The following is a 24311-nucleotide window of genomic DNA, read 5'->3' on the forward strand; positions in this document are numbered from 1 at the left end:
AGATTTTAGGGCTCTTATACATGAAATATACACACAAAAAAGACTTGTGAAATGAAACATTTTATTTCTCATTTTTTTTTTAAAACAAAGAAAAATAATAACACATAAATGAAAGAGAAACTAGGAATTTGTTAGGCACAAGAATACATATTGCAAGTTTCATGGGTTGTTTTCTACTAACTTGAGCTACATTGAACACCAGTTCAAAAATAATAAAATAAAACCTTACATGTTTAAAATAATGTTTTAAAAATATATATATATTGATCATCTATACCAAACTTTCAGAACATTTCATACAGCAATGCTTTTTTATTTTATGGAAAGAAATTCAAAAATTCAAATACCTACATGTAAATTTGTTCAATTCACATAGAGTAAAAAAATGTAAAATATTGGCAGAGAGTTGGTAAAAATGGCAAATAGAGGTATTCATATAATGAAAACATCTCTTGGTATGAAGGTAGCAGTCACCTAATTACTGCGTCACAATAATTAGGTGAATGCTACCTCCAAACTTACAGTGTAAATTTAATGGTGATCATTTTTTTAAATCAAGTCTTACATCTTTAGAGGGGCTGGTTCATCAACAAACTACCAAAAATTTGGCCATAAAGTATTCAGAAAAGAAAAAACCAAAATTTTAATTATAAAATTTTAACATTTTTGTTTATCTTTGTACAAAGCTCTTTTATCTCCAGGAGGTTATTATAGTCTAAAAATGGCCTCCATCATCGAACCCTCTTTAATGTTATTTTACAAAAAAAAAAAAATTGTCTTGGGGGTGATTTTTGTTAAGTATTTCATGTACAAAGTTATACAGTTGTTTTGTAATGTAGTATTCTTTTAATGAATTTTTTAGCAAAATATGTCCAAATCTAAAAAGATCAACTCTGCAAATTTACATGATTACAATATGGGTTCATTCCAGATAAATTGGTTCATATATGAAATAAGATATGTCTAACCTTCATTAATTTCAAATTAGAGAAAGATGCCATTTAAGAATCGATTCTAAAATTCAATTAGGAAATCTTGGGAGCATGTCATTATGAAATTTTACAAAATAAAAACTTAAAAGTTTAAAAATGGCTGATTAAAAATTAATTCAAAATTTAAAATGCAGTGAATTTCACACAATATCGGTTTAAGTGCTATAATGATTGTAATTAAAATAGAAAAACACGCAGCCACTTAAATCTAATTGAAATAGACAAGTTTTAAAATATGGAAAGTGAGTTTTGCAGTTTAAAATATTCATCAGACAAAAAAATCATAATATAAAAAACAAAGCTGTTTTTGACATATATCTATGTGTATATATAATGCAACAGCTAAAGGCTGCTTGAAAAAATAAACCATTGAGCAAGTATAGTACTTGATTTACCATTAGGTAGAAATATGCTCTCAAAGGAAGTATAGACTTAATATGGGATCTCTTCTAAGATAATACTGTTTACATGTTACAAGATGAAAAAAAAATTGACAAAACAACATCCGCCCAATGCATCAGAGATTAAAAAAGAGGAAACAAAATGGTGATTTTTTCACCATTCAAAGCTTTACCAAAAAAAATTCAAATGTAGCTGCAATCAAACACAATTAAAACACAATGGAAAAACATACAAAACTTCTACAAAAACAGCTACAACCTATGGCTAATGTAAATACATATCAAACTCTCCAGTACACATATCAACAACATTCACTTCTGTAGGCATGGCCATGATATCACAGAGGGCAATAACTGTAGTCATGATATCAAAGAGGGCAATATATGTGGTCATGATATCAAAGAGGGCAATATCTGGTCATGATTTCAAAGAGGGCAATATACATGTGCATTATACATAAATCAATATTAGCCTTTATTAATGCTCTCTTAACATGAGGTAAAATAATTGTTTCAAATATGGTTAAAAAGCTAGGCATTCTTAATATAATCTTTTTTAAACACCTGCATGAAAATTGGATGCAGCGTCACTATACAGAGAAAGTTTTGTAATTAATTGTTCACCAAAGCAAAAATGTGTAAGAAAAGCTACATAATATTGACAAATCTACTGATTATCATCAGACATCATGATAATCAGCAATATTTTGTCTGTGTTTTGATTCCTCGACTTAATATTACAATCAGAAGGACCGAACCATTTCTGTGACAACCAACTTATTTGTTCAACAATTAAAGCACAAAGGTGTAAAAAAAAGAATTGCAACAATAAAACGGGATGCAAAGAGAATAGTTCCATTTTGTCATCTTATAGATTGTCATTGATACCTTCAACTTTTAAAGCTTATGTAAACTAAATCAGTTTAAAAAGGAAAAAAATAACAAAATCAAAGCAACCTTGAGCTCAAAGATCTTCTTGCATCAAACAAGAAATGCACAAACCTAAATGTGAGAAAAAGGATTTAAAGCAAAGCACATACATTTTTAATGTACCACATGATTGTGTATCTTCTAACATACATTTGGTTTCTAGTTTAATGCACATAAATAGTTCACACATACATTTGTATTACTGATGTACAATTAAATATATTAAATCTATTTTACCCACATTGTAAGAGATAAGATTTTTAAAATACTTAATATCAAAATTTACATTTTTGAATATAAATACATATTAAACTTGTGCATGTAAATGCATATCATACAAAAAAAGTGATACAGCCTTGTGAAAATATTATTAATAGTTAACAACATTTCAATTATTTTAATAAACAACTGAATGATCTCTTTGTATAGTCTGTGTATGTAAGTCTATTGAAAAAATCTCTTTCTCCTTAATATTGCTAATACATATTCTACATTAAAATTACCCAGGTCCACTTGACAATATCTAGGTCAGGAGATTGGTGGGCGTGTTTTGGTCAGCTGTTCTAATTGGTGGGTGAGCTTTACGATGTCCTTAGGTCACACAGCCGCCGAAGATTGTCTCTTATGACCGGACTTCTGGAAAATCAAGTTCAGGTCTTGTCAGTAAAAATTAGATCAATATCTTGTACAGATTCAAACTGACAGTTTCAACAAATCATCTTCTTCAGATGTTTGCATATATAAAAATTTGCACATGATACTTTGATTTCATTACAAGTATGATATAGGTTTTAAAGTAGATGCAGCATATAAAGATACATACTGATTATACATTTTTAAACTATTTCGAATTCAGAAATCGAAGAAAAATATAGAAAAAATAATTTAAACATAACCAATTCAATCAATATATTTCCAGAGAAAAAGAAAAATCTAATGACTTCCAACATGCATATATAGATAACTTACTGAAAGATTTCAATTGAATATACCGGTACCAATGAATGAATTATAGAGAGCTCTGATTAAATGAAACTCTTGGAATGTTGCTGCAAAAAGGAACTGTACCATACAGCCAGACATTTTTGGCATGTTGCAAATTAAGCAAATGTAATCTTTCTTGCTTTTGCAAGTCAATTTTTATAGCAGCAGAGGCTATAAACATAATATCTTAGTGTTGTTTTTTTGTATGGTTGTGAAAGTAGCTAAATTGGGTACCATATTATCAAAACGCGAAATCAGATAAAATAGTCATATACAATGTATTTGGAAGATAAAAGCTAATTAAAGCTTATTCTGTTTATTACATGTGTGTATCTACAGTCGCAGATTGGTGAAATAGCCAGGTAAAGCCATATAACCCATCATCTATACATGTACAATTACAAGTACATATATACCTGGTACCTGTACATATACAGGTGTTAGAAGGGTAGTGCCCAGTATCCAGACATAGCTGTCTTGTAAAGACTATTCTACAAGATAATTAGATTTACAGATAAAACTGCCACAAGGACTTTGTAAATGTACAAGCTTATGGCAGGAGGAAAAGCCAAACTCATCTGCAAATGCATCTCCTAAGTAGTTACGCCTCTTTTTTTATTGTTGAAGTTACACTAACATGCTGAATCCCTTTGATCATGAAAAAAATTGCATTCAATTTTGTAGCTTTCAATTCTTAAAATTATTTCAATAATTGTACTGGTGTCTACAATTTCTGAGGGTCAAAATCTGACACAAATATTTTATCAGAGGGATTTTCTTAAAATAATTAAAAATTTTCAACTGCTTTAAAAAGATTCTCTGGGAGTATTTTGTTCACTTGTCATTACGGGATGACACTGCTGATTGTTTATTTGTTAATCTTGGCTCTCGTTTATCAAACTGATTAGTTCCAAGAAGCATGAATGATATTACCAAAGAATCTTTTTTGAATTGTCATTCATTTACTTAAATTGAGGAATTTGGCCACCAAAAAAGTCAATAATTATGCATGTACTAAAAGACCATACATCTCTGGCTCCGATTGAAAGTATGTGTGTATATAAGCTTGAAGTGCATTCTCATTAAATCCATACCTACATTTGGTACAGTTGAACATTCAGTTTCATGCATTATAATACACAATGTGTACATCAACAGGTATACATTTATTACAAGAACAGATACATTTACATGAAGTAAAATCTCTGATTGAATACAAAAAAATAGATGATAATGATTGACTTTAAATACCTGAAAATGTATACCTACCATGTCTCCTTCATTCGGAATGAAGTTTTACTATGCAAGTGTTTTGTCTGTGGTTAACGTGGATAGATAGTGACATTAATAACAACAGACAATGTTAAAGACTGCAACATTTATTGACTGACTGACAGACAGACAGGTGAATATTCTACGTACCAGTCGCCAATTAATTAGAGAGATCCAGTCATTGCACTCTTGTTCCGTTGTGGCATACATGTAGAATGTCCGCCATTTAAACACCACTCTGCACCAATATTAAATACATGTATATCAATTATAACAAAAACATTCAGTGATGAAGAACAAATATTTAAAAGTTGTGGAAGATGTAAAAACTAAGATAGAGATTTGTGACAAGCAGAAAGACATAAAGGGTGTAATAGATTTTCTTGTCAATATTTTTTTTTCGAAATGGTGGGTTTTTTAAAATTCCATACAGTTGGCCTAGTGTTGCAATGTTAAAATCTACTTTTGGTCAGTGGTTTTAAACATTCCCACTTAAAATGGCCATATTCCCCCAAAAAAGACATTGTTAACTAGACTTTATCAACCAAATCTAATGGCTTGACTATAATATAGTGACAAATGTACAAAAAATATACTATAAATGCAAGCAAATTGATGCTTGTACTGGGAATTAAAACAGATAAATTGTACAACATGTGTATTCAATCAAACAGGAACTGAAAAAAACGATACTCCCCTTGACAAAGCTATAATTCATTTACAGTACATATATATTTAGATAATTTCAATAACACATCAAAGGTTACCTATCTAGTGCTTACCTGAAAACATTGAATTTCCCCTTATGCGAGCCGTCTCTTTGGCACTCAGAACACTCATCTAGATTTAATGCCCGGATCGGAGTTTTGTCTGTTTTATGTTTGTAATATCGGAGCTCATTTTTTTGTAACACAAACCATCTAGTCCTCCATGTCTAAAAATAACAAAGATAAAAAGTTACTTAAGTGTAATACCTGTATATCATTTGATACAATTCAGTAAAATAACAAAATAATTTTATTAGAAAATTCTTAAAGATAATAATACATTGTAGTCAAAAGAGTGGGGAATTGTTTAGCAGTAATTTGAAAGAATCTGTAAGGTTATAATTTTAGGGCACTTTTACTGAACAATACATGTATCTCTTAAAGACAAGTGAAACTTTACTGCTGCCAACTACGAATCAATTGCATATGATGTAATCATGAATACCTTAAAGGTGGATCCTAGTTTTGTTAAAAATCCTTCCTTTGAGTTGATCTGCAAAGGGAATATGTTTGAATTGATAGAAATTACAAACTTAAATTTTGAATAACATACATGTACCAGTAAATAAGTGATATAGTAATCTAGGAATGATAGTTCTATAATAAATGATGTGTATCTGAAGTTCACTGTTTATATACATGTACTTTTATCTACACTTAAAGCAATAGACTAGTGTATAACTATAATTTCCATTTATAAGAAATACAGCATTACAGTTCTAAACTTTATTTTTCCTGATGTAAATTATCTCAGATAAAACTACCAGTATGCAATATGAATTGTTTTTGAAATTCATAAATTATAAGTTATAGAAACAAACTGAGAATTCGGGTCCCCGTGTGTAGTCGTCAGCCGTGCTGAACTCAGCGTGGACTCGAATAGTGTCGTACATATTGGGCTCATCGATAACTCGAGGGTAGGGGTAATTCAACAGGGTCAACTGACCTACATAAAAGAGATCATTATACAAATGAAGTCTACAAACTAAGCTCATTGTTCAATGTGATAAATACTTTTTGTACTAAATTAATATTTGTGGCATGAACTGACATCCTATAAGGTTAATCTAACATCACTATACAAACTACATAATATATTTTTCACATTCAATCAGTTTTCAAATCTCCATTTATGAACTCCATGGTCTTATGCCTAAAACTTGAAATTTACATCTATAAATACATGTACATGCCTTTAAGTTGAGAAATTGCATTTAAAATGTCAATCAATCAAATACTATAAATGTTATTAAATTTTTATTTCAATTTGTTTTATAATGCCAGGAGTTACAATATTTCATAAGTATATTTGGGCATTATATAATTATATACATGTAGCTACTACTGTGTTGTTTTCACAGTTTATTCCATCAGTGAAAATTAAACTCCTGTAAAAACAGCCTATACAGTAAAACACGCTTATAATGAAGTTCCAGTGATGGGTGATTTTGCTTCGTTATATAACCATAATTTGTTATATTTGTCAAGTTTACACCATGTCATAAAGTCATGATGGGGAGTGAAAACCACTTTGCTGTAAGCATCAATTCATTATAAGAGTGTTCGCTATAACTGTGTTTTAATGTATACAAAATGTCAAACAATGATGAGTTCATTAACACAAGATATTTAACACGTTTTCTCAATGCAATTCAAAAACGGTATTAGAAATTTACCTTATCTAAATCCAGCACTTGTATGTTAATAATGATAACTATAATAACACAAGGGGTTAACGCCCACTAGAGAAAACAATTTACTCCTTCCAGTAACCAGAAATCAACTCCCCATTACAGCTTACCTGACTCAGACCCAATTAAGGGTTTATTCTGAAAGTGGTGTAGTAGATCTTGAACACTCTCAAATTCTCCATGCCCGAATTTATAATTAGTCCCTGTCCATGTCAGGGGGTAATGCTTCACCGATGAATCACACCTAATAAGAGTATTAAACATCCTAAGTCAGTAAGTGAAAGTATAGAATTGCATGTGTCAATGAGATCTGGGTACAGCGATACTCTACTTTCTCTAATTCCACAATATATATACATGTACTATTGGACATTAAGTGGCTGGATAATAGTGGATATCACTTTTATAATTTGCAATCTTTAACAACCTTTTTTCCAAATTCAAATAATACAGTCTAAGACTCTTAGAAGAAAAAAAGACAAATATTGAAGTGCATTCCCATTTCAATTTGAATGAACATGTATATAAAGGTAAAGATTTATTGTAAAGATGTCTAAATGCATTGACCCTTCTTCCATCACCTTTTTAAAAAAAAACTTTAAATTTACACAGATAGCATTTTTATCTCCTAGACCTTGTCCAAATCAATCAATCAACCCATCAACCAACCAACCAACCAACTAATCAATCAATCAATCCATCAATCAATCAATCAATCAACTTTTAGACCTTGTCCAAATCAATCAATCAACCCATCAACCAACCAACTAATCAATCAATCAATCAATCAATCAATCAATCAATCAATCAATCAATCAATCAATTAATCAACTTATCAATACAAACCACTCCTTATAGTCATTTACTTGCCATGACCAACTTTTGTGTACCAACACTATGTCATGTAGTAATATTATAGACATTGTAAAGCTTTCTGTCTAGTCAATTTATAAATCATTGTAAAGATTTTTGATAATGGACAAAAGCAAAGTAAAAAGGTTCATAGTATTTTTGACTGGTCTGATTGAATAATGAAGGAGAAATATCAAACACAAGCATATAAGCTTACAAATGCATTTCGGATATCCAAAATATTGTTTTGAAAGATCCAAAGCTCACATTTTTCAATCATTTTCTGTACCACACAATTAAAGCATAAATATCTATTTCTGCTGCTCTTGTGGTGTGTTTGTTCCCAGCAAATCACTTCCTCCACAACCATAAATTGTTTGGCATTTAAAATTTCTCACTTACAAGTTTAAGATAAAACCACAAAATCAAAACCCTTATGAATGAATCACATTCAGGCATTTTTTCTCAAACCACTGAATTTCACGGCAGTTAAAAAGTACATGTACCAGTTTTTTTCTCATCAAAGTTTTGCTTGCTACATAGAATTTTATACATGTATTTGTATTTAAATCAATATTACCATCATAGAAACGAGAAATTCCTTGATTTAGATCTAGTCTAGTATTGATCTGAAAAAATATGTAATGGAATTTCCAGTTTAGATGTACGTGTACAATATTATCTTACAAAGAGGACAGGGTCCCCTAGTTTAGATCTAGAATTTATCTGAACAAAAGAGCGCATAGCTTTTTGTCAGAATCCTATGGTTTAGATCTATAGATTTACCTGACAGAGAGAGCATAGTCGCCTGGTTTAGAACTAGGTCGGAGGAGGTATGTTCCGTCCACTCCATTCTGTAGCAGTAGACTCTCCGCAGTGTGGCGGTCACAACCAGGATGAAACCAGCTATTACAATAAAACAGTAACTACCATTACTGCAATGAGTAAATTTTTCTTTTTTCAAATTCAAAAGAAAATATTTGTATACAGTTAATTCAAAACTCATATAAGGAAATCCATCATGTTATATCCCAATAAACCTGTTTAGAACTTGTATTCCATAAAAATAGGCCCAAACAATTTTGAAAGATTCATCAATATTTCTTGTTGAATAAAGCTTAACAAAAAGTTATAAAAACATAATATTTTAGCTTGCAGATTTGACATTCTGTTATCACAGTGTATAACTCACTAACCTTAAGGTTTCCACCTGTTCACTCGACATTCTGTCAGAACCTCTTGATCACACTAACATTTTTTCATCCACAACCTTGCAATGGCGTCTCCAAACCACTAGAAACAAAACATCACTTCACTGTAAAAATCAAAAATTAATCCTTGGTGTACAATTAACTGTACACAAGTACAAAACACTGAATGTATGATCACAAATATTCTAAAATAGATTTGAGCACTGTTATTGTCTATCCAATTTATAGAAATCCATTGTCATGAATGAAATAAAGAAGAAAATAGAAAACTAATATTCATAATCCATTGTTTAAAACTAGAGTATCTCCCATATAAAGTTTGAGCATTAGTGTTACTTCAAAATCTAAATATCAAAATTAAGTAACAGGGCACCTATGACCACTAAAATTTTAGCTCAATCATCCAAATATAATCACAGATTCACCATCCTAAATTGTTTCAATCTGCGCACTATGAACAGTATGTTGTAAACAACCAAAAGCTACCTATATCGTGACTTTTCCTTTAGTATCACATTAGTGAATAGGCCACTTCCTGTCTGGCGTTAATTAATGAAAACTAAGTATGAACGACAGTAACTGCGAAGAATCTATACCAGGTACTAGAACAGGCATGATCAAGAATTCTGTAAATAAACTACTACTGCATAAACTAGGATCTAATGAATCGGTTCTACTAAAGATATCATTAGAGTTATCACTGGGTCAGATCATGTACCAATTTACTATTAAAAATAGCATATGTGCAATCCAAACTGTATATAGTTAGTATTACTAGTACATTGATCTGTGGCAATACAGGATGCACTTAGAAAATTGTTGTTGTATACAGCAGATGATTGTACTATAATCACTGTGTCACTAAACCTCTCTCACATCACAAATATCATAATTGTAGAACTAACAAGTACAAGTCACAAGCTCCAATTGTCATTGAGGGGGAAGGACAAAGGGGAAGATCTGGGATCCTTGTCAGTTTTTGTTTTTCAGATTTACTAAATTCATACATTCTTAATTTGTTTTTATACTGATAATTGCCCTTTGATTAAAGTGGTTGAAATTTTTTTTGCTCATGGGTATGTGTGCCTGTATTGGGGGAATCCCCTATAATATGATGTATTACATTATCATCTCTGCTTTAACTCGCTTGGAGAAGCTCATTATAATTAGTAGACTGTCAAAATCGAAACGTTTTCCCCCCAAGATCTACTCTGTTGTTGTAAAATTGGTGCTGTTTCAACTGAAATATACTGGGTACAGCCCTGAACGAAATCGGGCAATGTCACTGCATTCAATGTATTTATAACTGGAGAGTTAACCATAAGTAGATTCCACCTCCATCAAATCAGAGTTTGTCATGAACTGCCCCAAGTCCAAGCTCCTGTTATAATGGCCCTAAAATCTCTCAACTATAAACACATGCTATATTTAAGTGGAAATGGCTTACTGGTCAAATGTAACTGATACAAAAGAAAACTGTGATTTTCTCTTTTATATTTTTAGGCAAACAATAGCCAAAACATTTCATGAAATCGTGACCGCTCCTACCCATATCCTAAACTACAGCATGCAAGAACCTTATACATAATGTTTTTTTAAATATCTCAATCATGTGATACCTTGGTCAGTAAAATTTATTAAAAATATGAACAGAACAACCACAGGGTCCAATGTTAAATATTTCAATGAAATAACATATTTAAAAGCGACTGAAAAGGGAAGATTTTTCTTTCATAATAGTGAATGTAATAAAATTTATTAACCAATGCAATTAATACACAAAATTTAAGCCCAGAATGTTAAATTTGAGAAAATGAATTGACAGCGGGTTTGTGTTGGGGTATTTTTTGGTGATATACATGCATATGCATGCAATAATGTTTAAAATGTGAGAATTTATAGGTCAATAAAAAAATTCAGGGAAACTGGAGTCAAAACATGGGTTAATTATAAGCTTAACCAACTTTGGTTCCACCATTTATACGTTTTCCAGAGTAAAAATATTAGGGCTTGCGAGAGAAGTGGATGTAGGCTATGCCTGTCCACTTCTCAAAAGAGAATACCGGTAGCTGTTTATCAGTCCGAGAGTTGTCAGGCTAATATAGGATGCAGAATAAAAATGCCATGAAATAATCTATTCATAGCCAAACTGTCTTCTTCAGAAACAGAAGAACATGGTTATAATAGAAAGTTTAAAATTTTTAGTAAGTATAAGTTATATTTATACATTAAATAATATAAAACAGCTGTAAAACATGTAATAGAAACCAAATCAAAAACTGTGCTCCCCTAATAAAAATAAAGACCCCTAAGATATTTTTCATCAATTCGACCTCAAATATGATAATACCCCACTAAAAAATGAATTAAATTTTAGCATATCAAATATCAACCGGTTCATGGGAAAATTTTCTTTCATTCATCGATCATCTTTTCAAAATGTAAAACAGCTTATTACATGCCACCAAAAAGTAGGTAGAAAACGAAACATGGCAAAAATAAACAAGGGAATAATTTCACTTACACCGCCGCTTTGCCTCTAATCACAATCAGACTTTAACTGCTTTGTTCAAGATCATGCACAGGGGCTCGTCACGAAGTTTTTTCAATCTTTTATATATACCACCTCTATACTATAAAATACACAAGGGAGGAATCAAAACTCGAAAAAATCGCTGCCTCCCGATTTCGGTCGCCTCGTATTAATTCTTCTCGGACGTTAAACCCTGCCCTCTAGGTATCATTAGATCGGGAAAGGACCATAGTTTTTAGGAATACCTGCAAAATTTAAACATCGGCAACAATCTTAGAAGTTTTCACGCATTTTCTTCCAGTTTACTCTCCGGTGACACTTTCTTCGATCAGATGTCGCGCTCTCATTGGTCAATTCAATGTTGCTCAAGATAACTCGTACGCGGACTTGTATTTTAGAAGGATTTTCAAACGATATTCAAACTTGCTTTGATGCTAGAAATACATAGTCACGTCCTACCGAATGTCCGAAGTATGGTTAAAATATTTCTACATAAATATGAAAATTAATACATATACTCACCGCGTAATAAGAACTTCTTCACTCATCATTTGAATATCCCTCTAAAATACGAGTCAACGTACGATTTATCTTGATCAACAAAATTAACCAATGAGAGCGCATGAATAAATTTGGTGCGCGACATCTGATCGAAGAAAGTGTCACCGGAGAGTAAACTGGAAGAAATTGCGTGAAAACTTCTAAAATTGTTGCCGATGTTTAAATTTTGCAGGTATTCCTAAAAACTATGGTCCTTTCCCGATCTAATGATACCTAGAGGGCAGGGTTTAACGTCCGAGAAGAATTAATACGAGGCGACCGAAATCGGGAGGTAGCGATTTTTTCGAGTTTTGATTCCTCCCTTGTGTATTTTATAGTATAGAGGTGGTATATATAAAAGATTGAAAAAACTTCGTGACGAGCCCCTGTGGATCATGTTAAATATTTTCTTTATCCAAGTAGGGATACCGGAAGTTTACATCATCCCACGATGTTGAGCCCGATGAAAACTCGGGATACATTAAGTATTTTTCCCTATAGCACAGAATAACATTCAATCCAATCTTACCATATACAGAAATATAAATAGACTTAATTGAATAGACTACAATAAATAAAAAGTCCCACTTTTCTTTTTCAGTTATAGCCAAAGGCCCGCGGGCCATTTAGTTTACCAGAACAATGATGCCCCGCGTATACAATATCATGTTCCTGTTACATATTCATTGTTACGTTATTGATTCAAGTCTCTAATGAGTAAGAATCAGTAGTTTCGTTAACATCTAACCAACTCCTAGATTCTATCTTGCATTTGAACTTCTCCAAAAAACTTTCATTGCCCTAGTGCTGCATTAATAAAGTTGATAATATATTTGAGATCAAGATTAAATTAGTATCTAGATCTACCTTTGTTCTTTGTATTCATTTTAACATCAATCATGCAAGTCTGTATAGTTTGGAGCAGTGGTTATGCACTTAAATATATGACCTGCTGGGAAAATGCATCTGAGACATTTTAACTTTCCTGGCTGGTATACCTCTGAGCTCTGAATGTTCAGATTCAGCATCCGAGTCTTTTTGAGTCCTTCAGAATCCTCAAATGCACCATCCAAGAATTTTTTGGCAAATTCCAGACCAGTTCTATTAGAAATGGGAGCTACTCCAAACATTTTTACCCCTGCATGACCCCACTGAGGGTATAACTCCCCCCCCCCCCCCCCCCCCCCAAAAAAAAAAAAAAATCAACAAAATTTTGTCTTGTGCTAGTGATGAAAAAGGAGAACTTCATGAAAACAGAGTTGGGAACCCAAGTGATTGAATTTTTCTCTCCCAAGGAGTTGGGTGTATTCTGTTTTAACAGAGATTTATTTTTAATTCACTAAATATCCGTTATTTGAAGAAGAGTTGATGTACGGCCGTTTCCCACCATAGTGTTCATTGTGGTAATTAATCAATATTTGCATTTCAGATTCAGTAATAATTTCTCAAATCATATTTATTTCATAAAGTTGAGAATATTTTCTCGTATATTCAAAGTTAAAATAACCTTCAAGAGGTCCCTTGCAAATTTATATTGGGAATGGTGGTTCCATATTAATTTCATGAATATATATATATAGCTTCCATTTTCCTTAGAAAGATTTCTGTTTTTAAAATTGGCATGAGAATTTGTTATTGAATCATTTATTCAATGTCCATTAATTGTAATGTTGTTTGATTAGGACATAAATATATTACATAGATAAATACTATACTGGTACTGTACCAGTTATCGGCTAAGACCAGTTATCGGCTAAACTGAGAGTTCGGGTTTATAGCACGCGACAATCCAAGATTTTTTAATTCAGTCGTCTTTTTCGAATAAAGAAAAGTAAGTTTGCTTGAAAACTTTCTTGAATATGTTTTATACATGAGCTTAAACGATCATTGTTTACCGCTGATTTTACATCTTTGCACTTTCAGCAGTGGGGGGAAGTGACGTAATAATTAAGTTAAAAATAGAATATCACCTCTTTGTGATACGTTATTATATCCCTGCTTTGATTTGACATAAAATCAATACATTTAACATGTATAAACAAAAGGAATTCACGAATTTCCGAGAGATTTGTAGCGCAATTGAACACCTGATTGCACAATTATGTATTGAATGGTATACGATTTGGTGTATTACCGTATGATAATAAAAAAATTATTTTATGAGTTTTGTTTATAATGTATCATGACCCCGAATACTTTACTCTGACCTCACAAGGGGCATAATTCAAACTACATTTAGCAGAGTATAAAATCAACACGAACACGGATTTTTACTATGTTATTATCACGAAGCCGATAACTGGTACAGTAAATCGTAAAAATTCGGCAAATTCGGGGCGTGCTTAAAAGAACCATACAAGATGTTTTGGGTTCTAAATAATGATATAAACTAACAGATTGATAAATAAGGAGTTCACTTTTTAAAGTATGTCAAGTTTTATCTAAAAATATCATTAATTAAGGAATTACGAAAAGAAAACGTTAAATTTTAGCCGATAACTGGTACAGTGCCAGTAACATATGAAAATATTGATGAAAACAATTAGAAATTAAGGTTCTTCTGAATCATCTTTGCTTTATCTGGTAAAAATTGCAAATGAAGCATACCATATATCTTTTACAAAAAATCAATGAATAAGATATTTTATACATCAGTTACATGAATTGGTAATTAAATCCATAAACTGGTACATGAACTTATTTTGGTTGCATAATTTAGGAGTTTGCATGGAAATTAATTACAACATTGACAATCTTTTCAACAAGTTTTATTTGGGTATACCAATTTATGGTATAATAAATGCCACTAACTCTAAATCACAATATAATAAATATTGTCATGGAATTCTCTTTGAGAATTGGGATTTAAGCTCAACAATTTTGAAGTACAATTTTTTTTTTTTGCAATATATTGTTTAGGTACCATTCCCCTTTCTAAATACGAAAGATTAAGTACATACATGTAAATTTGTGGTTGTATTTTTTCAATAAAAAGCAAATCTTATATTAAGCTAATTTCAGCAAACCTTTCAGGGTAAAATTTGATAGAAATTCATCTTTATAAATATGAAGTTGTATGAACAATTTAAACATTTAAACCCAGTGAAAATTTGTATATCTCTTATAAGTGGAGTAGTGTACACTTAAGGAAATCTCTCTTTTATAATATCATGCACTTTCATGCACTTTCCATATATCATCCAACAAAATTGTGGATCAATATACCAATTAATAGATAAGTTTGTGACCTAAAGCTCAGCCAATTTAATAATCTATGAAAAAATATTCACCTGGTAATAAATGTATATTCTCAAAGACTTACAATCGACCACATACAGATACATTTTAAACAACGACAAAAATATCAAGAAATTTAAGTAATCATATCGACTTTATTTTTCACATTCAGAAGAATTTGAAACAGTTTATTTAAGTAAACAAACTTTAATTTCCCAAAGTGAAACAATAACAAGCATAAACTTTTTACAATTAATAAAACCAGCTTTATCAAATTGCTATATATAATAATACCGTAGTAATTAAACAAAAATGTGCAAAATGAAAGTACTAAGTAGACTAAAATCAAACGAAATATCACACAGTTAAGTAGAGAACAAGTCATGGACTGCTAGTATGTGTATTTTCACAGCCAACCCATTTTTTAAAAAAATGATTTTATGTATGTATATATACATGTACATGGGCATAGAAGAGCACTAGTACTGTAATTATAGACACTTGGAAAAAACCCATAATACAAAACAGGAACATCCTGATTTTTATCTCAGCGAGGTGCAAATACTACGTTACACATGTTCTAGAATACACATCAGAGAGCTGAAGCTAATGCATATAAAAATAACAACCAACAACAATCAAAAGTCTAATCTCTAACAATCATTAAAGTTTGTGACTAGATCATCCCAAAGTTTGGTCTATCAGCTATAATGAAGGTTCACATTTTATGATTAAACGCATCATTGGTATGTAATGTATTTTCCAGAAGGGTCTGAATACTGGTAAAAATACTTTTAAAATCTATATTGAAAAAAAAAATTGTTGATCCCAATGTAAAATGTTAATGCACTCTATTGTACTAGCATGGTGAAAACTGTTTTAGCATCCTCTATATAACATATTATCATGTTTCATGTACCTGTATGCGATATGCCACATCTAACACAAGCACACTGGTAAATGAAATAATATCCATTGTGTGGAGAATATGGGTTTTATTTCAAAATGCAAGTCATCAAGACATCAAGGTAGTACCGATAAAGCATAAATGTACATATACATGGAAATTAAGTATAAGACCTTGGGGCCCCTTGAGATAATTACTATTCCTGGTAGGTCACCAAGACATATAAACTTGGACCCTCAGGAATGAATCCGACCTGAATGTATTGTGTCTGTATACATATTACTCTCTATCCAAAACATGAATGAAGTTCATTTGCATAACTATTAAGGCCAAAAAATGTTTCCCCGCCAAACAGTCTTGAATGGGCTAAAATTAGTATTAAACAGACAAACACAAAAACAAGAACAGACCATCAATACCCGACCCTGACTAGATATACTCCAGCCTGTTTCACACATTGTTTTGAAATTTTCTTTTCCAAATTGGTGAGATATCCATTAAATTAATCCATGTATATCAATATAAATCTACACTCAATGAGATAGGTTTATACACACAGTTTTTTTTATAAAGAGACCCTGAAAACAGAATTTACAGAGAGGATACACATTAAGATATGCTTGGTGTCCAATCCTATTGAATTTATTCAATAAAATATGTTTACCGTAATTAGAATTTCAGGTTTACTGGGGTCAAGTTTGCATTTTGATCCAACAAATTGTTTGATTTATGTATTCATTTTCAACAAGTGATCTGTATAACATACGGTAATTTTTTTGTACCATGATATGATAAACCACAAGGCAAACTCAACATACAGAGTTTAAGGTACGGTAATCACTGTGGAATTAAACACTTTCAACTTTTCTCATTCTGTATTGAAATCTTATGTGAAAAAAAAACCCAACACCCCTACCAACCACAACACTGGCTATTATACTACCGGCAATCAATATCAACTCTTAAAATATTTGAAAATAGCAAAGAAAATAATAACATACTAGTAACAAAATGCTACTTGAACAACAAAATAACTGATAACTGATATTTCTTCCCTTTGATCTTTAAGAATCACAAGCATCTAAGTTGAGAAAATTAGAAAAATAAGTTGATAAACATGCATGTAATAAAATTCTTATCCCTACACCGGACAACTTGACTAATTAACACATGTAAAATTACACTCAGAGTACTGGTAGTACTGTACTTACCTGAAGATGACATAGCCGAAAAAAGGCAACAAAGCATGTTACCTCACACAGAATAAAATGACAAGTAACCTGAACTTTTGATATTTATTTCCTTGTTCTAAAAGGTAAATCTGAGTAAAACTATTTAAAAGCTTTTATTATTGCAGAGTACTTCCTGTGAATTGTTTTATTTCCTATACAGAACCATAAAAACAGTTTATGAGTGTGACAGATAAAGTGTCATTTCAATGAGGGATTTCCTATTTACAGGGGCTTTCCTAGGTCATCCTTCAGTTCCTCTGGGTCCACATGTTCGAAATCCTCCTCATCTCCACTGGAGGATGATGTATCACCATCCATCACGCCTGGCCGCTCACCCAGTCTGAGAAATGTTCTTATCTTGTCAGCAATAGCTTCCTGGTCACTGAGGAAAACCCAAATAGAAAGGATATTGATCTATACTGCCCTAGGTTGAGAATTATTTAAAAGCTTCCTCTTTGGGAGAAAAAAGAACTGTACATGCACAGACCTATAATTATTCATTAACAATGAAATTTCAATAAGTGTTATATTGCTATACATTCTATTCAAAATCAGTGGGTGTTTTTACAAAATAAGATGTTGGCATTGCCAAGACTATCAAATAAAGCAGACTAATACATGTACATTTAAACAAACAAGTATGCAACACATTTTTGTCAGGAAAAAACAAAATTACCTTTTATTGCCATAAATGAAAGACTCGGTCACCCCTATCCTGATCCCTGTATCGTATACCATCACAGTCTGGTAAGTATTGCCAAAGTAACGAACATACTGTTCCTCTACCTCCACATCTATGATGTCTGACAAGCTAGTGACCACTGAAAATAAATATCAATCAGGCTTGGGGCAAATTACATTGTAAAGTAATGCATTACATTACCATTACTTCATTAATTTGGGCATTAAATTACCATTACCATTACTTGATTTTCTTGAAGTAATGCATTACATTACCATTACATGAGTAAAGTAATGCATTACCATTACCATTACTTTTTTTTTTAAAGTAAAGCTAATAAAGAGTTTTTGCAAATGTTTCAAATATACAACACTCTTTAACATATCTACAGCTTCATGCTCAGTATCAGGTTCAAATTTAATGAATAAACAAGAGTCATTCTTTATTTGCTCAATATATAATCATATTGTGGCAATATGAACAAACATATTACATAAGTAAAATGATATTTATAGACATTTGGCATGATACAATATCAGATATGAAATAGAGACACAGGATAACATGCGTAACAAAAACAATTTATGAAATAATGTTGCGGTTTTTAAAAGCTAAATTTAGATATATCCCCAGATTACACAAATCTTTATAATTTTATAAAGGGTTCATCTTTTAAATGCATCCATCTTCCGGCCTATACTAAATAAATATATAATATTGGAAGTGATATTGATTTTCATCATGGATGGACAGTGCATTCATTTTGCTTTTATTATTTATTTCAACTTTGCATGAGCAATAAGCTCATCAGCATTAAACATATTAATAACATTTATAAACATATGCGAGGCACGCAAAATGCGAAGCCAGTAGGCTTCAGAGTCTCTGCAGAGCGTGCACTCTCTCTATGGAGAACAACATACAGCTTTCATATATGTTTTCATCATATAAGATATTGTGAGATACAATAGATATATATATAATACTGAAATTATGATTTACCAATTGTAATAGAAAAAAAAATTTCTATAATTTTAACTAGAGCAATGAAGCTTATAAAGGTGCATGTCTGTCTCCTATTCTATTGTGACATAGCGAAGGGAAGGGGATTGGGGTATTTAGCACTTCTTATAACAATAGATTGTTTTGATACTTAGATTATCCTGGGGGCATAGTGTGTTGTTGACACATTTCTTATTGAAGTGCAAACTAATTGGAGTAAATTGTTTAAATGAATTAATAACAACACTCTTTAAAATGTTATGAAATTGTGCTGTTATTTTTAGTAATATAAACAATTCAAAAATGAATTTTAAAAAACCTTTTTTAATAAGACATGTACAATTAAAACATTTTTTTCTTTATTAGAATTATTTCTTTCTTCTTTAAAAATAAATTTAATCAAATTCAATTTCAACTATTCATTTATTCATCACATTTTTAAAAGTGAACATGTATAAATATGCATAGTAATGCAAAGTAATGCCATGTAATGCCAGCATTACACTAGATTTTGAAAAGTAATGCATTACATTAGCATTACTTGTAATGCTAATTTTGAGGCATTACACATTACTAGCATTACTTTGAAAACATGTAATGCATTGCAATGCATTACCATTACATTTAGCATTACCCCAAGCCTGATATCAATTATACAAACTTACAGGCTAAATTTGTATTTAATTAAAGGGAAAGGGGCCATAAATCCCCTGCCCCCTTTGGAATTTGATTTGAATAACAAAGGAGTCATTGTTGGCTACATGTATAAACCAGACACAGACACCTGGAGTATAGCGTAAGATCTTCAATGGTGATCGACCTAAAGAGAACAAGTGAAAAGCTGTCAATGTGACAGCAAACCGGGTTTTCTTTTATGTCAACTGTATCCATAATCCATGTCAACCCGTATCCAGTGAAATGGATAAGGTGAAAGGATACCCTATATGCAATATTTTGCCAAAAAATGACTAAGTTCAAAAGCTGGTATTTTTTTCATAAATAATCAGAAATCAAAATCCTAGCAATATGCACACCTCTGATATATGTACAATTGATCTGCAGAAGAACAACTTCCTATCTTGAAAACTGTAGGAGGAGTTATCCGTACAATGAGGGTACCCTATATGCAATATTTTGCCAAAAAATAACGTTCTCTTGAAAACTGTAGGAGGAGTTGTCCGTACAATGAGGGTACCCTTTTGGCAGCCGCCCGCCCGCCCATCCGCCCGCCCGCCCGCCATTTTCACCATTTTAATAACCAGATTTTTCTGTTGGAAAACCCGGTTAAAAATTGTTGACCCTGAGCCATATTGCTCACCAACACTGTCCATTTCCAACCAAGATAGCTTACTTGCATTTCTTAATCTAATTCCATCCTATTCAGAAAGCCATACAACAATGGTGACTTTTCTTGCATGGATGGATAGACGGACAGATGGACAAAAAAAGCAGGAAAAGCTTACTAATATACCAGGTATTTGATTCAGGTGAGCTAAAATACCTTATATTTCATAAATGATGACACATTGGCCTTTCATCCTTTAATAGTATCTCATTCAAATATAAATAAGTTACCGTATATCCTATTTATTTAAAAAGATGACTCAATGTTGATAATTCATGTTTTAAAACACATCCTGGTACAGAGTATTACTCTCTACTTCAAATGTTAAGATACTTAAGTGCATTTAATATTCATGTAGCTTATTATTTAACAGTGGCAAAGAAGAATCACTAACCAATTTGATCATTTTTTGTGGAAAATAGATGGAGAATTTTGTCATACACTGTATAACGTTTCTGGCGAAGTTCGTTGGTTGTCCGGTTGAAATCACAATACTGAAAAATAAAAATTTCATCCTCTAGTTAATTACAAATCAAAGATCACAAAAAATAGAGATTAGCACAGATTAATACAAACCTTCATCTTTAAATTTCTATAACTCAATAGACCAGAAACATATATATATGGAGAATTTCTTTATCTATTCCCCAGAACAATTACTGTTAATTATCCTTATGAATGTGAATTAGTAAATGTCTGGGTAATCAAGATGCCAGATTTTAAAATTTTGAATTTTTTTTCCAAGCATCATTTCAGATAAATATTGCGTACCTCCCAGTCCTCAATGCACGCCAGTCCCACAAACAATCCACTGACTACATACACCAGCTTCCATAGGGACGAATCTGTCAACATGACACAACAGTTTAGTATCAGTGTTTAATGGACTTACAGAAATTATTAAGTTAAAAATGCTCCTTACGTGGCTATTTCAATCACAGTTCACAAGGGGTGTTTGAAAATTAAAGGTTAAAGGATGAGGTGACCTTTACTTATTATAGCGAGCGCAGCGAGGCGGCGCGAAGCGCCGCTCGCGTAGCGAGCTCCATAGACAACGTGTACGAACGGAGGAAATTCGAGTTGAAATCTGCACATTGTTCAAAGAAAATTTTATGAGGCCACGTGAAAACGTTCTACTATCCCAGTGCTCCTTTGCGGTGCATAGCAACTTGGTGGAACAGGAAGCGTTTCTAAGGAAAATTCTTACCTGTAAATCGCATACATCATTTTCATTTAACAATAAAAAATCCTTTTAAAAACATTTAAAGTAAACAACACATATGCTTACGTAAAAACTGTACCTATGACGTCATTTCCTTCCCCGAATTTGTCCGACAATTTACGAAAACTGTCGAGCGCAAAAAGTTAAGTATGACGTCACATTGATCTCGTGTTTTATATTCCCGCGATTCATTTAGAGGTGGATCAAGCATCTGTACTGAATGTAACGTGTAGGAAGTACACAGTAGGGAGTCACCGTTAATACTGATACTGCGCTCACTATTAACGGGGACTCTTTGGCTGATTAGTTTTGTTTTGATGATTTTTTTTGCTCAGTAAGTACACATGCAAGTTCCATGCTAAATTTATTGTCACATTGATCCAATCATTGTATACGTTAGGTAGGTTACAAAAAATTATTAAAAAAGAAAAGTCTAATCATTATTAGATCTACGTGTAGCCACGTCATTTTGTAATGAATAAATAAAAGAAAAAAATGAAACTGTTAAAATATCTACATGTATTTGTTATAGTTGCATATGTGGTCAAACCTTTCAATAATATTGGATATCACACACTAAAAAAAGGGGGAGGGTACATGTCTACAACGCTTATATAGCGTACAAAAATTAAAAAGATTAAAAACAAAATTGATGTCACAGAGGAAAATAATTTAAACACCGGTAACAACAAGGAACAAAATGAGAAATAACACAGACACACAATTTATTGATTTTAATGATCATTATTAAAAGGTAAAGAAGAGATAAAAAAATAAAAAAAAAACGGCTTTGTGTTTATCAAAATATTCTAATAAGTCTGTTTAACATTTTATTAATGCTCAGTGGTAGTTTTTTGTTTAAGTGTATAAACCTAGTAAGGGACCATTGGAATAAAAGTTTGATATCTTCCGGTTCCTTGCGGTGGTAAAAGTTTTCGAGACAAAGCCAAAGTTTTTTGGTTTGGTTAAGTCCACGGGTTGCATTTAACAATGATGACAGATCTATGTGTGACTCCTTCTGCGCTCGCCCCAACGGTCACACCGTAAAACATATTATAAACATATACATGTACTATTGTAAGAGACATATTGATGATCATGGGTGCATCAATCATTATTTTTTTTAATGTAATTAAAAAGAAATTATATAGAGCTCTTAAGGTGGTATGGGACATCTGTCGATTTAAATGTGGATTAAAGTACATTAAAATTAGAATACCTTCATCAGTTTAGAATTTTCAAATTTTACACTACTTAACCAAAAACATATCTTTTGAAAAATTTTGGAGAGGTAAAAAATGTAAAACCCCAAGCGGGATTCAAACTCATGACTTATAGATTTGTAGTAAACCCTCTAACCCACTGCGCTACGCTGAAAGTAGACAATATTGAGAAATAACTACGTATATAATTTGACTTCCCTTTATTGTTTATTTCGATGAACAATTCGTCACAACATGGAGGTGTCCTATACCACCTTAAAAACATACACATACAAGTAAGGACTTTTTCTTCATGCATGTACAATCATGTACATTCAAAATAGAGTTAAAGTACTACTTTAAATACCTTCACTGTACACAGCAGCTCCATATCCACATGCCATAAACGCTGCAATTAAATAAATCTTCAAATTTAATAATACACATTCCTTATATCTATTAGAAGACAAATACCGGTAATCACTTTACAGAGAGAAAAAAGCCATTTTTTGAGCTATACAGACCTATCACAATACCAAATGACTGCAAGCTTGGCTCCTTGACCAATTTCAGCTGCTCATCAGTTTCCTCCCTTACTCTGACTCCACCCATGCTTGATTTATAATACCCCCTGAAACATTCAAATGAAAATTTAAGGGATGCATGAATTAAAAAAAAAATGAGAAGAAAAAGTAATACTGTTGTGTGAAATATTTTATTCAGCAATAAATGAAGTCTAACTTTATGTGTCTTTGGCCTAGCCATTCTAATAAATTTATTTGAATACAAAAGTTTGATGACTTTATTATAGTAATAAGTCTAATAGAATCTGATACGATATCTATATATAGGTCAGTTGATAATGACACAAAAATCCCCGGGCACTGGAAGTTAGTCAGTGTAAATATAGTTAATGCATGTGTGAAAAAGGCGCATATTATATTACACAGTAACAACTAGTGCAAGTGCTATCATGCTATGATCATGGCAACATTATTTAAATTATGAATCAATGGAGTATCATTATGGACCTTCTTCAAAAAACACACATGTTAAGGAAAAACACACGTTAAGGAACAAGATTTTACTATGAAATTATGAACCTAAGAAGAAGGTTGATGGTTCTTTAAGTTGAATCAATGACTAGTTCTAATGGCTTTTTAAACTTCGATAATAAATTACCAGTTGGGGCTACAAACCTATCTCTGTTTACAAATATTGCTCTTCATATTTAGGATGATAAAAATCCAAAACGAATACAACGTATTTTTCTCTTAATTACCTAAACCATACAATGTTTTGCATTTTA

General features: G+C 31.8%; 2 protein-coding genes across 11 annotated transcripts; both read right to left on the reverse strand.

The window, feature by feature from the left end:
• Positions 1-44: 44 nt before the first annotated feature.
• Positions 45-17643, reverse strand: LOC128165127 (dual adapter for phosphotyrosine and 3-phosphotyrosine and 3-phosphoinositide-like). Of its 8 annotated transcripts, XM_052829351.1 has the most exons (11): positions 12565-12636; positions 11625-11673; positions 9086-9182; positions 8676-8795; positions 7148-7281; positions 6168-6292; positions 5792-5839; positions 5362-5513; positions 4730-4817; positions 4577-4623; positions 45-2959 (listed from the first exon to the last, which is right to left on the reverse strand). In XM_052829351.1, coding segments are annotated over exons 3-11 (744 nt in total). In that variant the 5' UTR covers positions 9115-9182; positions 11625-11673; positions 12565-12636; the 3' UTR covers positions 45-2958. The 8 variants fall into 8 exon arrangements, with proteins under 8 accessions (XP_052685311.1, XP_052685313.1, XP_052685305.1 ...); XM_052829353.1 differs by lacking the exon at positions 4577-4623; XM_052829345.1 differs by lacking the exons at positions 45-2959; positions 4577-4623 and having other exon boundaries at positions 4632-4817.
• On the reverse strand, positions 14926-24230 carry LOC128165129 (cytochrome b-245 chaperone 1-like). 3 transcript variants are annotated; one of them, XM_052829354.1, is made up of 7 exons: positions 24185-24230; positions 23527-23633; positions 23370-23411; positions 21350-21423; positions 20973-21072; positions 18226-18370; positions 14926-17931 (listed from the first exon to the last, which is right to left on the reverse strand). In XM_052829354.1, exons 2-7 carry the CDS (start codon positions 23612-23614, stop codon positions 17772-17774), a joined length of 609 nt encoding a protein of 202 aa, XP_052685314.1. In that variant the 5' UTR covers positions 23615-23633; positions 24185-24230; the 3' UTR covers positions 14926-17771. The 3 variants fall into 3 exon arrangements, with proteins under 3 accessions (XP_052685314.1, XP_052685315.1, XP_052685316.1); XM_052829355.1 differs by having other exon boundaries at positions 24202-24227; XM_052829356.1 differs by having other exon boundaries at positions 24106-24223.
• Between the last annotated feature and the right edge of the window lie 81 nt (positions 24231-24311).

This window comes from Crassostrea angulata, chromosome 10, assembly GCF_025612915.1.
Source record: "Crassostrea angulata isolate pt1a10 chromosome 10, ASM2561291v2, whole genome shotgun sequence".
Lineage (NCBI taxonomy): Eukaryota > Metazoa > Mollusca > Bivalvia > Ostreida > Ostreidae > Magallana > Magallana angulata.

Coding starts and splice junctions, on each gene's coding strand:
- LOC128165127 (XM_052829346.1), bottom strand. CDS start 9,114: ATGTCGAGTGAACAGGTGGAAACCTTAAG. Junction 8,796..9,085: donor GAACAGGTGGAAACCTTAAG/GTTAGTGAGTTA, acceptor TTATTGTAATAG/CTGGTTTCATCCTGGTTGTG. Junction 7,282..8,675: donor GACTATGCTCTCTCTGTCAG/GTAAATCTATAG, acceptor TACTCTTATTAG/GTGTGATTCATCGGTGAAGC.
- LOC128165129 (XM_052829354.1), bottom strand. CDS start 23,614: ATGGGTGGAGTCAGAGTAAGGGAGGAAACTGATGAGCAGCTGAAATTG. Junction 23,412..23,526: donor GTCATTTGGTATTGTGATAG/GTCTGTATAGCT, acceptor ATTTAATTGCAG/CGTTTATGGCATGTGGATAT. Junction 21,424..23,369: donor AGCTGCTGTGTACAGTGAAG/GTATTTAAAGTA, acceptor TCATGTTGACAG/ATTCGTCCCTATGGAAGCTG.